The sequence below is a fragment of the Sorex araneus genome, chromosome 5, assembly GCF_027595985.1.
Source record: "Sorex araneus isolate mSorAra2 chromosome 5, mSorAra2.pri, whole genome shotgun sequence".
Classification (NCBI taxonomy): Eukaryota; Metazoa; Chordata; class Mammalia; order Eulipotyphla; family Soricidae; genus Sorex; species Sorex araneus.
The window spans coordinates 51,156,553-51,178,295 of NC_073306.1; the positions used below are offsets into that span (position 1 = coordinate 51,156,553).

The 21,743-nt window shown below is 51.2% G+C and overlaps 1 protein-coding gene across 2 annotated transcripts in view; it reads left to right on the forward strand.

Annotated features, from left to right (window-relative positions):
- ASAP3 (ArfGAP with SH3 domain, ankyrin repeat and PH domain 3) overlaps positions 1-20,977 on the forward strand; it is a 60,107-nt gene extending 39,130 nt beyond the window's left edge. Inside the window, exons 6-25 of one of the 2 annotated variants that reach the window (XM_055138936.1) lie at positions 6,350-6,461; positions 6,677-6,762; positions 7,047-7,122; positions 7,292-7,378; positions 7,561-7,670; positions 8,958-9,027; positions 9,873-9,960; positions 11,118-11,166; positions 11,255-11,448; positions 11,529-11,662; positions 11,869-11,963; positions 12,124-12,301; positions 13,092-13,177; positions 13,310-13,425; positions 14,216-14,283; positions 14,518-14,625; positions 14,752-14,950; positions 17,046-17,271; positions 17,786-17,876; positions 18,860-20,977. In XM_055138936.1, coding sequence (XP_054994911.1) covers positions 6,350-6,461; positions 6,677-6,762; positions 7,047-7,122; positions 7,292-7,378; positions 7,561-7,670; positions 8,958-9,027; positions 9,873-9,960; positions 11,118-11,166; positions 11,255-11,448; positions 11,529-11,662; positions 11,869-11,963; positions 12,124-12,301; positions 13,092-13,177; positions 13,310-13,425; positions 14,216-14,283; positions 14,518-14,625; positions 14,752-14,950; positions 17,046-17,271; positions 17,786-17,876; positions 18,860-18,934 — 2,248 coding nt within the window. In that variant the 3' untranslated portion in view covers positions 18,935-20,977. The remainder of the gene's footprint in view (positions 1-6,349; positions 6,462-6,676; positions 6,763-7,046; positions 7,123-7,291; positions 7,379-7,560; positions 7,671-8,957; positions 9,028-9,872; positions 9,961-11,117; positions 11,167-11,254; positions 11,449-11,528; positions 11,663-11,868; positions 11,964-12,123; positions 12,302-13,091; positions 13,178-13,309; positions 13,426-14,215; positions 14,284-14,517; positions 14,626-14,751; positions 14,951-17,045; positions 17,272-17,785; positions 17,877-18,859) is intronic. The other variant, XM_004603427.2, reaches the window with a different exon arrangement.
- Positions 20,978-21,743: the final 766 nt, after the last annotated feature.

A 21,743-nucleotide genomic window follows, 5' to 3' on the forward strand; every position in this document is an offset into this window, starting at 1 on the left:
CTCCAGAGGGAGTTTCTCCTTCTACGCCTAGCTGTGGCTGGAGATCCTGAAGAAGGAGTGGGAGTGCCACAGGGTGTGGCCACCTGCTCTCCTCAGAGGCCCTGGGAAGGGTGATGGATGGTTTTTCTATTTCTGACTTGCTGTAGGTCACAAGACCTTCATCTTCTAGTTACTTAGGTCTTTAGGAGAAAAATCTACCAAATGGAATAAATAAACTCTGTCTTGTGATGTTAGCCAAGCACCTCTGCTTTCATCAGACTTATATATTGAGCTTGTAGTGAGGTTTCATTTAAAGAAGAGACTCTGGGTATTCCGTTCTGGATATGCCTGCATCCTAGCTCAGAGCATAGCATTTCCCGTCCTTTACTTTATGTGTGCTCTCTCTCCTTTCTTATATTTCCTAAATAAAACTGTTTACTTCGCACATACACAATTTAAAAAGAGAGAAACAGGACTGGAATGATAGTACAGTGTATAGGATGCTTGCCTTGCATGTGGCCCCCCTGGGTTTGATCCCTGGCATCCCATATGGTTCCCTGAGGCCACCAGGAGTAATCCCTGAGCTAAAAGCCAGGAGTAACCCCTGAGTACTACTGGGTGTACCCACCCCTCCAAAAAAAAATGAGAGGGGTGGGGCTGGGGAGATAGCTCAAAGGGTTGGAGTGCATGGTTTTCATGTGGAAAGGCCATATTTAATTCCTAGGACCATATGGTCCCCCAAGCACTGTTGGGAGCAACCCCCAAGCCTCAAGTTGGGAGTAGACCCTGAACATCTCTGGGTGTTGCAAAGAGATAACAGAGAGTGAAGGGAAAGAAGGAAGGAAGGAAGGAAGGAAGGAAGGAAGGAAGGAAGGAAGGAAGGAAGGAAGGAAGGAAGGAAGGAAGGAAGGAAGGAAAGAAGGAAGGAAGGAAGGGAGGGAGAGAGGGAGGGAGGGAGAAGGAAGGAAGGAAGGAAGGAAGAGAGGGAGGGAGGCAGGGAGGTAGGTTATTTGAAAAGGCCTAGGGGTAAAGTTAGGGACCACAGTGATAGCTCAGTGGGTAGGGCTTTTGCCTTGCAAGCGGCCAAACTTGGCTTCGATCCCTGACATTCTATTGGTCCCTTGAGCCCACCAGGAGTAATCCCTGATCGAAGAGCCAGGAGTAAGTTCTGAGCACTGTCATGTGTAGCCCAAAAAGAAAAAGAAAAAAAAAAGAGAAAGGAAAGGGGTAAAGCTATTGAGTGAGAGTCATCGACAGGCTTGGACTAGGACCCAAGATTTCTGAGTCCCGTGCTCTCTCTGCCACACGGTGTGGCTTCCTGGCCCCTGCCATGCAGGGTTGAGTCACGTGTCCTGGCACAAGCTTCTGTGTACATTCCCTTTTGGAAGGGCTCCAGAAACAGCTAGAAATAGCAAGCCAAGAGTTGCTGTGTAACTCTACCTTGTTCTTACACAAGTCCGTCTGGGCAGCGCTGGATAGCATCTGTCTGATAGCAGCAGGTGTCTGGCATCCTGGTTGGTCCCAGAGGGAGTGTTTCCCTCTCCATTTGGGCTTGCTGAGTGAGAAAGGCCCACCAGACCCTACAGAGGGGCTGAGTCTGTCTTGACTATTCCATATGACATTGATGTTCTACGTGTTTCTTGCCTGAGAAATGGGTTCAGTGGTCAGTGTGGTATTGGTGTGGAGATATGTGTGATGGACATAAAGTGTATCTGAGCCAGTACTGGGGCCAAGAGAACAGAAGGGACTAAGAGACAGGCGTCCAGACCTTGGCTCTTATCATTTCCGCCTGCCAACTTAGGGCCCTGGGGCCATTATTTTCCTTTTCTATATACCAGCTTCATCATCTTTAAAATAATCCTCAAGAACTAGAGATAGTATGGTGCTTACCTTGCACAGGACCAACCAGGGTTTAATCCCCAACATACTATATGGTCTCCCAAGAATCACCAGATGTAACCACTGAGCATTGCTGGGTGTGGCCCAAAACCCAAAAATAAATAAATAAAATAAACCTGGAATAGGGGCTGTAGAGATAGGACAGCAGGTAGGTGCTTGCATGCAGCTGACCCAGGTTTGATCCCTGCCACTGCATATGGTTCCCTGAGCCTTGCCAGGAGTGTTCCTGAGTGCAGAACCACAAGTGATCCTGAGACACTGCTGGATATTACTCCAAAACTGGAAGAAAAAGAGATGAAGGAAGGAAGAGGAGAGAGAGAAGTCTCATCCTTGACTTTAATATAACATAGTGGATTGGAACCCGAGTAGCAGGTACCAGGGCTCTAGCATCGGGAAAACCTGGATCAGAGCCTCCTCTGCCAGCGTTAGCATCTGTGTGATGCACACAAGTGCCTGAAGCTCTTCAGCTGTAAGCTGGCGAGTAACAATTCCTACCTCATTTTACCTTAGTGTGAAAGAAGATAACCTTTCCTAGTTATCTAGGTTGTCTAGATAGTGAAAGTATCCTAGTTATCCTAGTATTCCTAGTTATGCTAGGATAACCTTTCCTAGTTTTCCTAGTTATCTAGATAGTGAAAGGTCTCCAGGCCACCTTGTGAAAAATTACAGCTTAAAAGCAGTCATCAATGATAATAGCCATTGATACTTACCAGTGGGTAAGTATCTTTGAGCTCCCTTGGTGATGAGCCCTGGACATCAGATTTATTCCCCTAGGCAGGGAAGGGTGCTGTTACTCCTGCTTTATAGATGGAGGGATGCTTTAGAGGGCCTGCTGATGAGGGAGCGAAGAGAGAGGTGGTCAGAGAGATCAGAGCATGAGGCTAGGGCCTTCAGGACAGTGTCTGCAGAAGCATTGGGAAGCAAGACATTTTGTAGAGGGGAATGGTAGGGGGATGGGTGGGCAAAGGCATCATCAGGGAGATGTTTCAAGGTGTCACTTTGAAAGGCCCTCAGGCACCGGGCTTTCCTCATTCACTCCCTCCGCTAGCCTCCTAAACATTCCATGTGGCTCTGGGCCCCATACCGTTGTCTCTGTCTTCTCAGCTAGCCTATTTTTTAGCACTTTTTACTCTCTGTTTTCACATCACTAATCATTATGATTATAGTTGACAGTATCATTAACATCACCATAATCCTGCTATTTATTGAGAGCTTAACATAGCTTAAGGACTATAACTTGTATGTTTCCTGTGTAAAGAGGAAGAAGTGCTTGTCTCATCTGGAACTGAGGAAGCAAAGCTTAGAGATGTATGAAGGGGACCAGAGAGAGAGCTCAAGTGGTAGGGCACATGCCGGCATGTGCAAGGCCTTAGAGTCAAGTCCTGGTGCCCCCACCTCCCCTTGCCTCCCTAAAGTTCAGGGAACCCTGAACACTGGTGACAAGATTTATAAAGGTTAAATAAGTGAAACATCTACCATTCAAGTCTAAAATTCATGTTTTTAGCCATTGCTCTATATTGTTGCTATTTTACACTGGTGACAAGATTTATAAAGGTTAAATAAGTGAAACATCTACCATTCAAGTCTAAAATTCATGTTTTTAGCCATTGCTCTATATTGTTGCTATTTTAGTGTCCATTCACTTAGGGCAAATGCCTTTCCATGTCAGTATTTGTAGAGCTTCTTCATTTCCTTTAATAGCTGTACAGTATATCTATGTATGGCCATAGCATACTTTATTTAACCATTTCCTGCAAAAAGACATTTTGCTTACTTGGCATTTTTTCACTATTGACAGATCTGGTAACACTGTATCTGAGAGATTCCCCTGCCCTGCTAGCCTCTCTACCTACTTAGTTTTCCTCCCTCCTTTGAAAGCTGCTCAGTTCACTATTGCCAATGACCATATCACTCAGCCATCAGGCCAGGGATCAGGGCTGATGTTTTGGGTGAATCTGAACATGAGTAAAAAATGTAGGCTTGATGCACAGAACCTGTCCCCATCCCAACAAACCCCACCATCCTGCCATGAACTCCCACTTGGAATGGAAAATAACTCCTGAGAAGATGAAAACCAGAACTCTCCAGGGCCGAGGAGCTAGCTCAGAGAGCTGGACACATGCTAGCCTATGTAGACCCAGGTTCACTCTGATTACCACACAGTCCCCCAAGCACTGCCAGGGGTGACCCCTGAGCTCTGTGGTGGGAGTAGTCCCGGGCACTGCTGGTATGGCCCCAGAATCAGTCACCCATATTTCATCCAATGGGACTCAGGACTTACTCCTGGTTCTGCATTCAGGGATCTCTCCTGAAAGGGCTCAGGGGTCCATATAGGGTGTGCAGATCTAATCTAGGTTGGCCATGTGCAAGGCATGTGCCCTCTCCGTTGTACTATCGCTCTGGCCCCAGAAACATTTTTGGATAGCTGGGAGCTATCCTGGTACCTCACTGATAAAGATCAGGGCTGTTGCTCAAAATCCCCCAGGAAAGCCCCCCTACAGAAAATTATTCCTTCAAAATTGTGTCCCAAGATGTGTTCCCTGAGTGCAGAGCCAGGAGTAGCCCTTGAGAATCGCCTGGTGTTACAAACTAAGGCGCCATGTGATGGTAAGAGCTGGCGTGTCCTCAATGTTCTCTGTCTTACTTGTCTCCTCTAGGACAGAGGAGGGATACCTGGGCCCAGAAAGGAGAAGTGATGTATCCGTGTCTGTTGTTTCTGCTCAGCGCTGGCACCCACTTAGTTGCAGAACTGTTGGGCAACTGGGTTTTTGTTTTAGAATTTGTGATCATGTGGCCCACCCTCAGATGCAGAAAATTCTCACAGCATGGAATGGGTAATTTGAGGGGTGTGATATTTCAGGAAACCATTACATACATCCCCAGAGAGGGAAAATAGCCAACCCCTGAGAGCTGGCAGGGAAGGCCCAGGTTCTCTGTGGCAACAAGGATGAGAAGCACTTTCTGCCTGCATGCACAGGAAGAACTAAGCAGAGAGAGCTCAGTGGCCTGGAGCACAGGCTTGGCATGCAGGAGCTTTGGGTTTGAGCCCCAGCGCTACGTGGTCCCCAGACACGTCCAGGAGTGACCCCTGAGTATAGAGTTGGGAGTAGCCCCTGAGCACCAGTGGGTGTGACCTCAAAACCAAGAAAGCAGAAAAAAGACAAAACTGAAGAATTTAAAGTTTTAAATGGGAAGCTCCATAGGCTCAGAGAATGAGGCGTTTTGTGCTTGTCTCACCCATGTGACCCCAAAGTCCTTTCCAAACCAGCAGTGGCGGACTCCAACCTGAGCCTTTCGCCTCCTTGTGTATAAAAACCTCCAACTCCTTCCCACTGCTCTTGGGATAAAGACTGGAAACCTTCACAGGGTCTGCATTAGGCCCTGCATGCTCTGGCCTGCCTTTCTTTCTTTCTTTCTTTCTTTCTTTCTTTCTTTCTTTCTTTCTTTCTTTCTTTCTTTCTTTCTTTCTTTCTTCCTTCCTTCCTTTCTTTCTTTCTTTCTTTCTTTCTTTCTTTCTTTCTTTCTTTCTTTCTTTCTTTCTTTCTTTCTTTCTTTCTTTCTTTCTTTCTTTCTTCTTTTTTAAATATTAGTGAATCACCATGAGGTACAGTCACAGAATTAAAAACTTTCGTGCTTACATCTCAGTCATACATCCCTCCACCAGTCCCCATTTTCCACCAGGAATGATCCCAGCATCCCTCCCACCACCCCCACCCCATCCTCACCCCACCCCGCCCCACCCCTGTGGCAGGGCATTCCCTTTTGCTCTCTCTCTCTCCTTTTGGGTGTTGTGGTTTGAAATAGAGGTATTAAGTAGCCATAATGTTCAGTCTATAATCTGCTTTCAGCCTGCATCTCCCATCCCGAATGGGCCCTCCTAGCACCCTTTACTTGGTGGTCCCTTCTCTATCTGAGCTGCCTTTTCCCCCAGCATGCAAGGGCTCTGACCTTTCTTGACCTGGTCTGGAGCCTCTTTCCTCTCCATCTCTGCTCTGAACTCCAGTCCCTTCTGTCCTCAGGTCATCCTGTGGTGTGGGCCCCTCTACCCAGCCCTGACTTCCCATAAGGCTACTTTGCAGACGAGATGCCAGCTCAGATGTTTATTCTATCTAGGCAAGGCTAGGCACTCTGTTAGACTGTTCTGTAGCTTTCTTTTCTGGCTCTGGTCTGTCTTTCTGTGACTACTTTGCAGACAAGATGCCAGCTCAGATGTTTATTCTATCTAGGCAAGGCTAGGCACTCTGTTAGACTGTTCTGTAGCTTTCTTTTCTGGCTCTGGTCTGTCTTTCTGCCCACAGTTCACCTGAGTCGTCCTGGTTCATCACTGTACTTGAGGCCCCGTGTCCCCCATTAGCAGGCACACTGGAGGGTCCCATGCTCTTATGTGCCCACAATAGGAGGATTCAGGCATGGTGGTGATGAGGAAAAGGGGCTGTGAGTGAGCCCAGGCATCTCTTTCCTTGGGGCCCAGGGCCAGGCTGGAGAAGGAAAGGGAGCGTGCCAAGGTGACAGGAGGGAGCCCCAGCGAGGTAGCCCAGGACACTCAGAGAGAGCGGCATGTCTTCCAGCTGCACATGTGCGAGGTAAGGGCTGGGTGTGGGGAGGGATCCTGTCTTCCTCTCCTGAACCCCAGGGATGCAGTCACAGGCTCAGCCCAGGTCCTGGACAGATGGCCCTAGAGATGTCAGCCAAGTTTAGTCATGGCCAAGAAGACTAACCCAGAAGAGGACTGCACTCTTGTGCCCACGATTCTGCTCATATCCTACATCTTACACATCCTTCCCTGCCTTCCCCATAGTATCTGCTCAAAGCTGGGGAGAGCCAGGTGAAGCAAGGGCCTGATTTCCTGCAGAGCCTCATCAAATTCTTCCATGCTCAGCACAAGTAGGTATCTGCCCGTGTCCCACCATGGCCCCTGTGTCACTTGACCCTTCACTGTTGGTGATGCATTGAGTGTTCACCATGCGCCAGGAACTAAGTACCTGACATAGTAATCTCATTCAGACCCACAGTTCCCCTATGAGCAGGTCCTGTGATCACACTCCCATCCCCATTCTTCAGATGAGAAAATTGAGTCTGTGATCCTGGGTGTATCTTCTCCCTACACTTGCTGCTCATGTCTTGTTTTTCACCTCTCTGGTCCCTTGTTTGATCTTGGAATCTCTCAGCTTTTTCCAAGATGGCTGGAAGGCTGCTCAGAGCCTGTCCCCCTTCATCGAGAAGCTGGCAGCCACGGTCCACACAGTAAGTCGGTCCTCAGCCTCAGGCGTGTATGTGATCTGAACAGTCTGGGAGAGTGAGAGCTGGCACCCGCCTCGAGAGGGAGGCCCCACCTCGCTGGGCTCAGGACACAGCTGGTAATGGGGTCTGCACAGGACACAGCTGGTAATGGGGTCTGCCCTCTGTGCCATAGCTGCGACAGGCCCAGGAAGAGGAGCTGCAGAAACTGACCCAGCTCCGGGACTCCCTTCGAGGGACACTGCAGCTCGAGAACAGAGAAGTCAGTCCCCGAACCATCCCCTAGCAAACTCAGCCCCCACCCCCACCCCACCATGGCCCAGCCTGGATGGAGGGAAGGAAAGTAAACCCCTAAGACGTCTCCCTGGGGAGGAGCACTGCAGAATCGGGTCTCCCCGCCAACCCCAAGCACCCTGAGGTTTCCTTTGCATGTCTGAGGAACAGGAGAATCTGAGCAGAAAGAACTCGGGAGGTGGCTACAGCATCCACCAACACCAGGGCAACAAGCAGTTTGGCACGGAGAAGGTGGGCTTTCTGTACAAGAAAAGTGACGGGTAAGTGGCACAGAGAGCTCAAGCAACTTGCCCAGAGTCACATAGTAAATGACAGGACCGGGGAAGCAAATCACCAGAATCCAGACACACGAACATCTACTAAAAATCACTGGCTCATCTTTCTCCTTTGTTGTTTGTTTGTTTGGGGGGGAGGGGGCCACACCAGGCAGTGTTCAGGGGCTTGTCTTTGCTCTTTGGATCACTCCTGGCAGTGCCTGGGGGAACCATTTGTGGTATGAGGGATAGAACTAGTGTCAGCCACAAGCAAAGCAAGCACCTAACTGTCTCTCTGGCCTTTGGTTGTTCTTAACTTGAAGAAGAAAAGCATCATTTGCCAAGTGTAGCTAACATTTGCCCTGGACAACTTCATGCCTTAACCTCCACGATACACTGGGTGGGCCTCTGCTGGCTGAGCCTTGCAGCCCAGTGTAAAGGAATTAGTCTGAGAGGGGCTGGAGTGATAGTACAACGAATCGGGCCCTTGCCTTGCATGTAGTAGACCATGTTTGATCATCTGCAACCCAGATGGTCCCCCAAGCACTGCCAGGAGTAACCCCTGAACACCGCCGGGTGTGGCTCAAAAATCAAAAAGTAAATAAATTTTAAAAACTAAATAAACTGGATTGTGAAATGTGAGACCCTATGGGGTACATTCATGTTTCTACTTGTTAATTCATTGTTATGGGAAATAACTATTAAACCAATGAATACTTGTTTTATACAGCAGAAGTGTGAAGTAACTTTGGATCCTGGATTTATCAGTTTATTTTTGGGGTGGGGAGAATGGGAGTCACACCCACAGGGTGCTCAGGGGTTATTCCGTGGGAGATCACATAGTGCCAGGGATCAAACTGGGGCTCCTGTATGCATAGCGTGCCCTCCAGTCTCTCAGCCCTCCAGATGCCATTATGGAGGGCTTGCTAGTACCTTGCATTGTCCTTAGCCTACACTCATCGGTTACAGACAAATGCCTGCCCTCCTCCCAGGCGGGGAGTGCTGTAAGGTCATGGCCTGGGTCCCTTCATCACACTCTCCACTCTTGGAGATCCAGGGCCACATGGTCTTCTTTAGAATAAGGCCCCAAGAGAGTAATCCCATGTTCTCCCTCCATCAGGCTGGGAGATTCCTTAGGGTAAGACTGTCTCCTCCATTGGAAGGGAGCCCTCGAAGTGAGGAGTGAATGGTCTGGTAGATGACAGACAGATCCGCTGCAGAAAAATCTCTTTTCTGCTACAAGGGAATTAGGGGCGAGCTTGGATCACGGTTTTTCTCTCCCCTGGGTCCTAGAATCCGAAGAGTCTGGCAGAAAAGGAAGTGTGGCGTCAAGTATGGCTGCCTGACTATCTCCCACAGCACGGTGAGGCTGGGCCGGGGGTCGGGCACAGTGGCGGGCCCTCTCCTCGGTGTTATGGACAGACACATTTTAAACCTTCCCTCCAATCCTGGCATAAAGATCTGGATCCAAGTAGCCAGAGGGCTGGGACCCCAGCTCCCCAGCCTAGCCTTGACCCACACTCCACCTTTTATTTTTCAGGGTTTGGAGGTGTTCAAGTAGTGCTCAGGGGGTCTGGGAGTCACCCCGTTTGATTCTCAGCCTAACTGGGGGCCTCCAGGGCCACACCCAGCAGTGCTAGTTGGGGGGACCAGTGCTGGGGATGGTCATCACCTCCACAGGCAAGGCCGGTGCTCCAGCTCCTTGCCACTCCATGTTCTCAAGGTGATGGGAGAGGAGAGGTACACTGTTTTGTTTGGGGGTTGCTCAGGGGTTACTCCTGGCTGTGCACTCAGGAATCACTCCTGGCAGGGCTCGGGGACCATATGGGGTATCGGGGACCGAACCCAGGTCAACTGCGTGCAAGGCAAGTGCCTTACCTGTTCTACTATAGCTCCTGCCCTAGGAGAGGTTCACTGGAGCAGGATTATTATGCCCATGTAACAGATTCAAAACAGACAAGCAAGAGTTTGGGAGGCCCAGAGGATAACATGTATGGCAGAGGTTCCCAAACTTACTTGGCATACCTCCCCTTTTTAGAAACAAACAAAACCCCTCAGTACCCCGTCCCTGGAAATCTACCTTCTTTAGTGCCCCGAGTTGTACCTGAAGTTCCTACCATCCCCCTGGATCCTTCCTGCACCCCCAGCATAGGTGGTGTCAGCCACTTTGGGAAACACGGTTCTACCCCTGCACTCTCACTGACACAGATCAACCGGCCCCCGGTGAAGCTGACCCTGCTGACCTGCCAAGTGAGGCCCAACCCTGAGGAGAAGAAATGCTTTGATCTGGTTACACGTGAGTCCTCTGCCCTCCACCCCCACTGCCCAGGGCTTCTGTCAGACCCCTTAGCAACTAGGGGGCGTCAGTATGGGGAGCATGGTGGTCGTTGTCCAGTCCCACAAGGGCTGCTTCTGCAGGCACAAGGCTCCTGTAAAACATGTTGTGGGTCTGGATGACACAGCTTTGGAACTGCTGTCTCAAATGTTCCATTGCATCCTCTGCATCCTTGGGTGCTCAGCCTGACTGGCAGGCTGCTGCACCTGCACCCAGGTCTAGAAAGCTCTGGTCCTTTGGGAGGGCCAGGACTGTGTGGTGGGGACAAGCAGAGGAGAGGAACAGAGGGAGCACTGCCAGGACCCTCGGGAGCGGGAAGGGTCAGGAAAGGCTGCAGTAGACAAGAGAGTATTTGAGTTTAGCTGAGGGGGATACAAAGAGGCAGAGCTGGGGCAAGGATATCTTAGGAGATAGGATGGGCGGGATGAGAGGCAGAGAAGCAGGAGAGGGGCCCAGCCCATGTGGATCCCCAGGCGGTGGCTCGCTGAGACTTGGGAAACCCTCTTCACCTTGTCTCCAGGCAATAGGGAGCTGTGCCCAAAGAATAATACAGAGGGTCGGGCTCTTGCCTTGCACATGGCCAACTCATGTGCTATCCCCAGCAGCCCATATGGTTCCCCAGCACCACCAGGAATGATCCCTAAGCTCAGAGCCAAGGGTAAAGCCCGAGCCAGCCAGTGTGTCCCAAAACCAAACAAGAAAAAAACAGGGAGGCATGGCGGGTGGCAGGAGGAGCTCCAGAGCAGAGGAGTAGCCTCGTCAGAGTCTGACCTCTCGCTCCCCCTGACAGCTGGCACAGGCTGGGAGAAAGGCAGGAGTGAGGGCACAGAGTGGTGGGGAGGGTGCGGTGACAATAGGACACCCTCCAGCAGGGCCTCATACAGGGGGACCTTTGCGATTCTGCTTGGGAAGTGACATCTGTGGATCTGCCCACCCCCCACTGTCCACTGTTATCAGTCCCCCTTCCACACCCCTCTCAGTTTTCAGAGCTGGCCCCGCAGGGAAAGAAATACCCACTCTGGAACCCCGCCCACACCTTTTTTGATGAGGGGGTCTCAGGCCCAAAGCAGACCCACTCGGTGTCTCTGCGCCTGACCTGTTCCTTCCTGTCCCCACAGACAACAGGACATACCACTTCCAGGTGGAAGATGAACATGAGTGTGAGGCGTGAGTGTTCCCCATGGCCAGCCTGGGGTGGGACAGGGGCGCCTCATGGCCCAGAGAGGTCTGGTGTCACCCCACACACACTCTGCAGGTGGGTGTCGGTGCTGCAGAACAGCAAGGATGAAGCCTTGAGCAGTGCCTTCCTGGGGGAGCCCAGCTCCTGCCCGGCGCCCTGGGGAGGCGCCACTGGGCTGGACGGGGAGCCCCAAGATCTTACGAAGTTGCTCATCGCCGAGGTCAAGAGCAGGCCCGGGAATGGCCAGTGCTGCGACTGCGGGGCCACAGGTGGGGCTGGTGCGACCAGGCTGGGGGTGGGAGCTGAGGAGGGGGCTGCACCCCTGGACACCAGCTGCGCTTCCTTACAGACCCCACGTGGCTCAGCACCAACCTGGGCGTGCTCACCTGCATCCAGTGCTCAGGCGTCCACCGGGAGCTGGGCGTGCGCTTCTCACGCATTCAGTCCCTCACCTTGGACCTGCTGGGTCCCTCCGAGTTGCTGGTGAGGGCGGCTGGGAAGGGAGGGTGGGGGTGTGATTTGATCAGGGCACAGGGCAGGGTCTAGAGTCTCTGGGGAAGCAGTCTGAGGCAAGGTTGGATCCAGAAAGAGGCTGGATTGGGAGGAAGGGCTGCGGGAGTGTCCATCCTCCAGGGGGCGCTATCCCAACCCCTCCATCTTAATCTCCACCACTTTCTTTTCCACCTGAGCTTGCCTTGAACATTGGGAACACGCGCTTCAATGAGGTCATGGAAGCCCAGCTGCCCTCAAACGGTGGAGCTAAACCCTCAGCTGAGAGTGACATGTAAGGGCCCTGGCTAGATCTTGAACAGGGCTGAGGGGAGGCCCAGGAGAGTCCAGGGTCCCCGTCTAAGCGGAAGGAGAGTCTTAATTCTCGTGGGATGGTTCCTGGGCTTCATCGGGTGGACAGTTCTGCTCTGAGATTCCCTGGTTGCCTTCGGCAGGAGCACTCGCAGAGACTTTATTGTGGCCAAGTATGTGGAACACAGGTTTGCCCGGCGAGCTCCGCAAGACCCCCAGAGAGTCCGGACAGCCATTTGCAGCCAGGATCTTCTGTCAGTGCTGGAGGCCTTTGCTAATGGGCAGGACTTTGGACAACCTCTGCCTGGGCCAGATGGGCAGGTGAGAACCACCTCCAAGGTCCACCTATAACCCACCTTCACTCTCATGCTCCCTAATCCCCCTCCAGAACCAGCCATTACTTTCCTTTACCCTACCTGAAATCTGCTCAAGTCCATCCATCGGAGGGGGATATAGGGACCGAGTATGTGGCTTAGTGGTTAGAACATTTGCCTTGCATATGTGAGGTCCTGGGTCCTGGGTTCTGGTTTAGTCCTGCATTATCTCCCAGCAGTAAGTAGTTCCTGAGCACCAAACTAAATGAACTAAACAAAACAACAGAGAAGAAAAAGGGAGAGATCCTGACTTTAGTCAAGCGGACCGAAGCTGAATCATGGTGCAGACTCTTCCTAGCTGAGTGATCCAGAGCAGGTCATTTTACCTTTTTATTGTTGTTTGGCCGTACCAGCAACACTCAGGAGTTGCTCAGCCCTTAGGAATTACTCCTGGAAGTGCTCAGGGGACCATATGGGATGCTGGGAATCAAACCCAGGTTGGGACAGTCTGCACATGAGTGTGAGCTGAAAGCAGGAGGTTAGCAGGAGAAGCGGTAGAGCCCTAAGCTAGGAACCACCTTCTGCAGAGTTAAAAGGATGAAGAATCTTGGAAGGAAACAGGTCTGTCACTATCCTCCCAAATGTGGCTTCATCCATATTCTCTCCTCCCATGGGGTTTCTGGCCACTTCATGTGTGAGGAGGCAGCAAGGGTTGCAGAGAGTACTATGGGGCAGGGGCTGGGGGCGGGTGGCAAGCAGACTGAGGAGAAACTCAAGTGGTTTGAATGTGTATTTAGGCACCTGGAGAGCTTGCCCTGCACTTGGCCATCAGGGTCGCTGACCAGACCTCTCTGCCCCTGGTGGATTTCATCATCCAGAATGGGTAAGAGCCTCCCTGTCTGTCCACGTCCCCAAGCTCCTCCCCTCTCTGTCTTCTCTCCTCTCCTTGTTCCCCCCCCCCACCTGACACGAACCCCTCACCTGGCTTCCCCCTTCTCCCCTCCCTGGCCCCCAGTGGTCACCCAGATGCCAAGGCTGCCGATGGGAACAGTGCCCTGCACTGTGCTGCTCTCTACAACCAACTCGACTGCCTCAAGCTGCTGCTGAAAGGGAGAGCCTCGGCTGGCACAGGTGGGCATCCTCCCCTTCCATACCCCCTTTCTCACTGCCCTCACCCAGTGGGAAGCCCTGCCTTTCTCGCAGATGGACGGTACACCGAGGACCAGCCTAGACCTTGCAGGCATTCTCAGGATCTAATCCTGGTCTGCCTCTGCTCACTCTGGGGACACTGGATTTGTCCCTTCAAGCTTCGGATCCTCAGCATCTTTCTTTGTGAAATGGGAATCAAACTGCTGACCGAGTGGGTCTGCTAGGAAAGATGATATTTCTGAAAGTCCCTAGTCAAACAAACATCAGCTTTATCTGAATAACAGTCATTGTAATAGCTACCATTTGTTATTTAATATTAATATTTGTCTTTTGGTAGGCCAAGTGCTCTTACAAGCATTAAATCATTTAATCCTCTCAATAACCATATAGGCCAGAGAGATTATACTTGCCTGCTGCCATGCAGCCAACCCAGTTCCGTCTCTGGCTCTGCATATGGTCCCCTGAGAACTACCAGGGGTCACTTTTGAGCACAGAGCCAGGAATAGCCACTGAGCCCACTGACTGTGACCCCAACACCTCCCACCTTCCCCACCTCAAAACAAAGAATGCTTCATTAGGTTATTATAAATATCCTTTTCATCTTATAGGTGAGAAAGCTAAACCCCAGAGAGGTTAAGTAACTTGCAGAAAGCCACCTAGCCAGGAAGTAGCAGGGACAAGATTCAGTCTTAGATCATTTGGTTCCAAAGGCCCCTCTTAACCTCTGAACTGTAATGTACTTTTTTCACCCTGACCTTTACCATTCCTACAGTGAACGAGGCAGGAGAGACAGCTCTGGACATTGCCAGGAAGAAGCAACACAAGGAGTGCGAGTTGCTGGTGAGGTCTAATGGGAGACGAGAGCCTCTGACCCTGTCTGCTGAGCCCCGCCCCTGCATGTTCAGCCCCGCCCCTCCCTGCTCAGCCCCGCCCCTACCTACTCTGCCCCGCCTCTATCTGTTGAACCCCGCCCCTTTGTGCTGAGCCCCACCCCTGCCTGATATGTCCCTCCCTGTCTCTCCCTCTGCTAAGCTGCTGACAAGCTAAACTGTCCCTGCTTTTTGTTTGGGGCAGCTGGAGCAGGCCCAGGCTGGAACCCTGGCCTTCCCTCTGCACCTGGACTACTCCTGGGGGGTGTCTCCAGAGGCTGGCTCTGACAGTGAGGAGGAGGAGGAAGAGAAGGTGAGTCCCAGCCCTTGCCTCTCAGGCCTCTAGATAGCAGAAGGGAAGAGCCAAGCTTGGACCTGGTGTAGGCCAGGGCTGGTCTGAAGGAACCAGAACATCTTCCCTCCCACACTTTTGTTCCAGCAGCGCTGCCCTCTGAAACCCCCAACCCAGACCCGCTGGGCCAGTGGGAGACTGGATATCAGCAACAAGACCTATGAGACCATCGCCAGCGTGGGACCAGTCACCCCTCAGAGCCAGAATGAGAATTGCCCCCCACCCTTGCCAGTCAAGAACCCTTCCCGGACTGTGATCCCAGCACGTGCAGGATATGGCAGCGGAGGTATGGTGGCCACCCCAAAGAATGCCTGTTCACTGAGGGCTGCTGTGTGTTGCTGGGTGCTGAGCTGAATGCAGATGTTACTCTGCTTCCTGACAATCACCTGTCAAGTAGGGGTTAATAACATCCCTGAAAGGAGCATAAATACTGTGCAAATGGTCAAGCACATGTCTTCTTCTTTTTTTCCCTTCATATTTAGGCCATACTGACAGTGCTTAGGGTCTACTCTTGGCTTTGCACTCAGGGATCACCCCTGGTGGTGCACAGCAGATCATATAGGGTACCTGGGAATCAAATTCAGACTGTCACTTGCAAGGCAAGCACCCTACCTGCTGTACCATCTCTCCAGCCCCTCAAGCACATGTCTTGCAAGTATGAGGTCCTGGGTTCTATCCACAACTGAGTGTGGCATGCCCCTCCACACTCCATGCCCCAAAGCTCCCACTACCACCACCACCACATCAAAAAAGAAGCAAAAATATATAATGTGCCCAAGATTCCACAGCCAGTAAGTCTCTGATGTAGGATTGAAACCCCGCTCTTGAGCCAGAGAGATAGCACAGGGGTTAAGACTCTTGCCTTGCATAGGTGACCCTGACTCAATCACCAGCATGGTCCTTGAAGGTGCCCCCTCCCCCCGCAGGAGTAACCCCTGAGCACAGAGCCAGGAGCAAGTCCTGAGCACCATGTGGTATAACCCCCAAACAAACAGAAAAACAAAAAAACCCAGATGTGTGCTACTCTTAAGTTCCTGGGTGTTCACTCAAATGAAAGAAAAGTATTTATTGAGCATTTACCTTGTCTCTGGCTTTCTGGAGGCTACCAAGACAGTGTCATAGGGGAGATGTAAGCTGGATGTTTACACACCTAAGTTGAACATTCTTCTGCAAATAGAATGGAAGACACTGAGAACATACAACATAAATCTTAAAGATAGCTTGTATAAAAATATCTTTATGGGGGAGAACAGTAAATATTTTATGTGCTTAAGACATTGTCCAAGGGTCTGGAGTGATAGTGCGGTGGGTTGAGCATTTGCCTTCCACATGACTGACCCAACCCAGGTTTGATCCCTGGCATCCCACATAGTCATTCACTGGGTGTGACCCAAAACACCTCCCCCCACAGAAAAAGACATTGTCAGAAACAAAAATACTCCATTATCCCATTTTCATCTCTTTTTTTGTTTTTGTAGTTTTGGGGGCCACACCTGGCAATGCTCAGGGGTTTCTCCTGACTCTGCACTCAGGAATCACTCCTGGCAGGCTCAGGGGACCATATCGGGTGCCAGAAATTGAGCCCGGGTCTGCCACATGTAAAATAAACACCCTACACACTGTACTATCTCACTAGGCCCCATTTCTATCTCTTTTAACTTGCATGTTGTTTTTGGTTGTGGGGCCATGGTTAGTGGTGCTCAGGGACTCAGGGGATCATGTGGTGCCAGGTATCAAATCCAGGCCTTATTTATGCAAAGAATGTAATCCAGTCCTTTGAGCTATCTTCTCAGCCCTTTGAGCTATCTTCCCAGTCTTCTGAATATTAACTACCTCTCCTTTGTCTCTACATAGTTTAAGTTTAAAGGATAATGATTTCTAAGAAAATGACACACATACACACATGAAGGTATGCAGTTCACTATAGTGTAAGGCACTGCATTATAGGGAACATAAATCACAGAGGTCAGGCATTTGAGTGTTTGAACGTTATTTTTCCCACACTAATATAGTGCCTGGCTGTTCTCAAGAGCTCCCTGTCAAATAGATAAATTAGACTTTCTTTGGAAGTTCAGGAGGGAGAGGGAGTGTATCTGAGAGGGAAGGGTTGACTAGGAAGTTGGGTGGGGATAGCTTCTGAGCTGAACCTGAGTGATGAGCGGGAGAGTCCAGATTGAGGGGTGAGCAGAAGCAGATCAGTGGGCGAGTGCATCATGAATGAACGGGACAAACACGGTGGGGAAGCATCGAAGGGCAGGAGAGAGGTTAATGGCATGTAGGAGCGGGCTGTTGGTCAGAACCAGGATAGACCTAGCGGCTAAAGACTTCTCTGAAACCAGCACAAAAATGGCTAAGACAGGCTTTATCACTTCTGATTCCAGATCGATCAGAAGCTCCCACCCTGAGCTCAGAGCCCCACGGACCCCCTGAGAGCCTTGCAAGTTCAGCTTCCTCCTCCTCCAGCCTCACCAGCCCTCTGGAACATGGAGGACCCAGTCAAACGCTTCCGGGGTCTGAAGAGGGTCTCTGGGAGTCCCCGGGCCTCTCCCGGCCTGGCCTGATGTCTGGAACCGCCCCTGTGGAGACGTACCCCCCTGTCAGATTCAGGTCAGTAAGAGCCCCGCTGTGCAATCTGGGGCATTCTCACACCTCTCTGGGCATCCGTTCTTTTCTCCATGTCAGAACGGTGCCTGCTGTGTGGCGCCGAGCCCCTGCCCACTGCCGAAGTGCTGGGCCTGGAGGACATGGGGATGGGCCTTCACAGTCACCCGCCTCATGCGCTGGAGAGCTGGAGAGGGGCCGGGATGGGGACCTCTTCGTCCCACCCACACCCCATTCTGTGGGCTCCCTGTGGGGTCTCTGCACCATCCCCACCTTCGACCCAGGGCCTAGTCCTCCCTTCTGTACAAACTCTTTCAGTTTGTGGTTTTAGGACTTGGTCAGGAGGTATCTCCAGAGCTCTGTGAGTTCTTGGGCCTGGACAGCCCTGGCCTGGGGACCTAATGGACCTTCCTCATACACTCTCTGCCCCAGCCGTGCTCTCTAGAACCCTGTCTCCCCTGCTGAGGGGTGGGGATTTCTGTGGACTTGGGGGCCACCTTGACCTGTATCTGTCTTCCAGCTCCGAGAGCACTCGCTCCTATCGGCGTGGGGCCCGGAACCTGGAGGACAGTCCCTCAGCCAGGCAACCTCTCCTAAGAAGGAACACACCGGTAGGAGCTCCGGGATGTGGTGGCACTGGGGGTGGCGGGGCCCCGAGGCTTTTGGTCATCAGTAAGTGTGTTGGGGTGGCAGACCTCCCTCTCTGTTTAGGGCACTGGAGGGCCCCAGGCAGCCACAGTGTGGCTTTTCAGGCTTCAGCCCAAGGCAGGGAATGTGGAGAGAGCCCAGGTTTTGAGGGGGCCAGCAGACACAAGGAAGAGCAGGGCTCTGGCAACCAAGATGGTAGCTCCAAGAAAGAATTACAAACCTAGGGGCTGGAGAGATAGCACAGCAGGTAGGGCGTTTGCCTTGCACGTGGCCGACCCGGGTTCAAATCCCAGCATCCCATATGGTCCCCTGAGCACAGCCAGGGGTAATTCCTGAGTGCAAAGCCAGGAGTAACCCCTGTGCATTGCCAGGTGTGACCCAAAAAAAATAATAAAAAAAAAGAATTACAAATCTGGGGTTGGAGAGCGCAGTGGGTAGGGTGTTGCCTTGCATGCAGCAGACCTGGGTTGAATCCCTGGCACCACCTCTGCTTCCTTGAACCAAACCAGGAGTGATCCCTGAACTCAGAGCCAGGAGTAAGCCCTGGGGATCAAACCCAGGTTGGCTGCTGCATTATTGCTTCAGTCCCTCGCTTCACATCCTTATTACCTCAGTTTTTATCATCTGTAAAATGGGTTGGTGGGGGCTGGAGTGATAGTACAGCAGGTAGGGTGTTTGCCTTGCACACAGCCGTCCCGGGTTCAATTCCCAACATCCCATATGGTCCCCCAAGCATCGCCAGGAGTAATTCCTGAGTGCAGAGCCAGGAGTAACCCCTGAGCATCACTGGGTGTGACCCAAAAAGCAAAACTAAATAATGATTATAAAAATAAATAAAATGGGGTTGGTTTCATATAGCCACAATGAGACACTTGCAAAATGGATATAAACAAGTGGAATCTAATCGGTACTTTAGAAGTGCCTTTTTGCACCCTTCTCTCCACAGGCTGGCTTCACCGATGGAGACGGCTCAAGGACTGGGGTTCTTCCAGCAAGTTCTGTGCAGCTTTTGCAAGACTAGCTCCTTGCTGGCCCTCATGTGTCTGAACCACCCCATGCTGGACCCCAATATTCAGAGCTAGGACTTGAACCCATGAGACTGGGGAGTTGTGTTCATTCCCCTCCATCTTGACTTTGTCTGTCCCTTGTGCCTCTGTAGCTGCCCTTCCCTCTTGCTGTGGAGCCAGGACACCGACCCTTCCCAGCCTGAGCTGACAACCCAGTGTCTCCCCCATCTCATTGCCTCCAGACACCAGGGAGCCCTGTGGATGGATCTAAGTGCTGCTGAGCTAGCTTCAGCTACAGAACCTCAATCCTCATCAGACCAGGCCTCATCTTCCATCACTCAGGGGTGTTCACAAGAGTCGGACCAGCCGCTCCATCATTCTCCAGACCAGGAATTCTGCCAGACTAGTTTCTTTTCTGCCATTCTTAGCTTGTCTGCTGTTCCTACGTCCCAGCTCTATGTCTATAACTGTGCGGGGCATCGCAGATAGTGGATGAGGAAGACAGGGTCCTGCAGGTGTGGTCTCTTGCTGGGAAAACTGATCTCAAGGGGAGATGGGTTTGGGGATGCGTAGGACTAGATTTCTGGATATGGTTCTGGACTCAAAGGCAGACTGGTTTGTATCTGTGTGACATTGCCATTATCTATAGCCTTTGTCCACCTGTCAGAGTCCATACTGTGCTGGTTCATAAATAAGTATCCTGAGTATCGCTCCATTTAAGGAACAGCACAGCCTTCCTGGGAACCTCACCAGGCATTCATTCCCCAGCTAAGAAGTAGAGCAATAATTACTCCTGTTAGCCTGTTCCCCTAACATAGCAGGAAAGAAAGGAATGGTTTGAAACTGGGGTGATATTATAGCAGGATGGATACTTATCTTGCACATGGCAGCCCCAGGTTTGATCCCCAGCACCCTGATGGTCCCCAAGTCCTCCAGGAGCAGTCACTGAGTGAAGAGCCAGGAGTAAGCCCTGAGCACTTCCAGATGTGCCCCAACATCCTTCCAAAAGGAATGGTCTGGGGGGCTGGAGCAATAGCACAGCGGGTAGGGCGTTTGCTTTGCACGCGGCCGACCCAGGTTCGAATCCCAGCATCCCATATGGTCCCCCGAGCACAGCCAGGAGTAATTTCTGAGTGCATGAGCCAGGAGTAACCCCTGTGCATCCCCGGGTGTGACCCAAAAAAAAAAAAAAAAGGAATGGTCTGGAAGTTCAGATTTCTCTCTCCTTTTTCCCTCAGTCACTGCAAGAGCAGTGTTAGGAAAGGACTTTCCTTTTAGTCTTAGGAAAGGCGAAGGACAAACAAGGAGCAAGGAGAGTGGTAGATGTAGGAGGGCAGAGACTCAAAGGTTCTGCCTCCAGTGCAGGAGGCCCAGGAGGGTCCCACATCTAAAAGCATCACTAATCATTGATGCCAGCTGTACTGTCACTGGGCTCAGGGCCCTGGGAGGGATGTGCCAGGCCAAGCAGGGAAAGCCATGAGTGACCAACACAGTCTGGCCTGGGAGACTAGCTCTTTTCTCTGGCGTGCTAAATGGTCTGCAATGCCCCCAGGCCAGGGCGGACTTTTGAGGCCCCCTCACTCCCCATCTGCTGGTTTTATTCATCTCAGACTTGTTATTTTGCTCATCTCTAATAAACTATTTTTTTAAATAATTCCATTGGTTTCATTTCTGTGATCTGAAGAGCAGTAGGGAAGGGAATGTTAGGACTTGGCACCATTTCTCCAGACCTGGGATGGGAGAAGCTGAGGGTAGCAGCAGTTGGCAACATTTGGCGATGCAGAGACCTTTGCTTGTTTCTTTTTGGGGGCACACCCAGAAGTGGTCAGGAGCTATTCCCATCTTGGTGCCTGGGATATTGTTTCAGTGCTGGGGACCAAACCCAGGCTCCCCATATGTAAGGTATGTACTCCAGCCCATTGTACTCTCTCCCCCATCCTACTGCAGTTTCAATTGTCGCCAGCTGGAATGTGCTACTGGCATCTAGTGGCTTAAGTCCATGGATGCTGCTAAAGCAATACACATCTTAGCCCTCCTCAGATGTGACTTATCCAATATGTTTGTAGTGCCGACACTGAGAAACCCTGGTGTGGAGGATGGACCACTGGACTAGGAGTCTGAAGATCTGCAGTCTAGCTCAGCCTGGGCTCCAATGTCACTTTTGATTCCCCCTGAAATAAGGATTTAAGGGCAAGTTGTGTATTTATATTTAATGTGAGGAATCACACCCAGCAGTGCTCAGGGTTTACTCGATTCTGTGCTCAGGGATCATTCCTGGCACTGTTTGAGGAACCATGTGTGGTGCTAGGATGGAAGTGGAGTTGACCCATGCAAGGCAAGTGCCTAAACCCCTATAATCTCGCTCTCACCAAAGGGGCAGTTTAATCGTGAGATGATCTCAGGAAATATAAAGGGGGGGGGAAATGATTCAAAGATGATTTTTTTAAAAAGCAATAAAAGGGCTGAAGATGTGACTGCTTTGTTCCTCTCTAGATACCTAGTACATAGTAGGTGCCCAACAAACATATTAAATGAATGTTTTTCCTCTCATGTGAATACTCTCTTCCAACTCCTACCCTGCACTTCTGCGCAGTTTAAAACTTTATATTTTGGAGATGAATGTACCCCAGCAGGCAAATCCCCCTCACCTGTCTCCTAGGTATCTATGATCCTCATCCAGTTGTGATTATACAATTATACAGAATTGGATTTAAGGATTGTGTGTGTGTGTGTAAATACACATTTTCCTTACCCATAAACTGTTCCAAGCTTGCTGTGACTGGGTGGGTATGTCTTATTGATGGCTTGGACATGGCAATATAC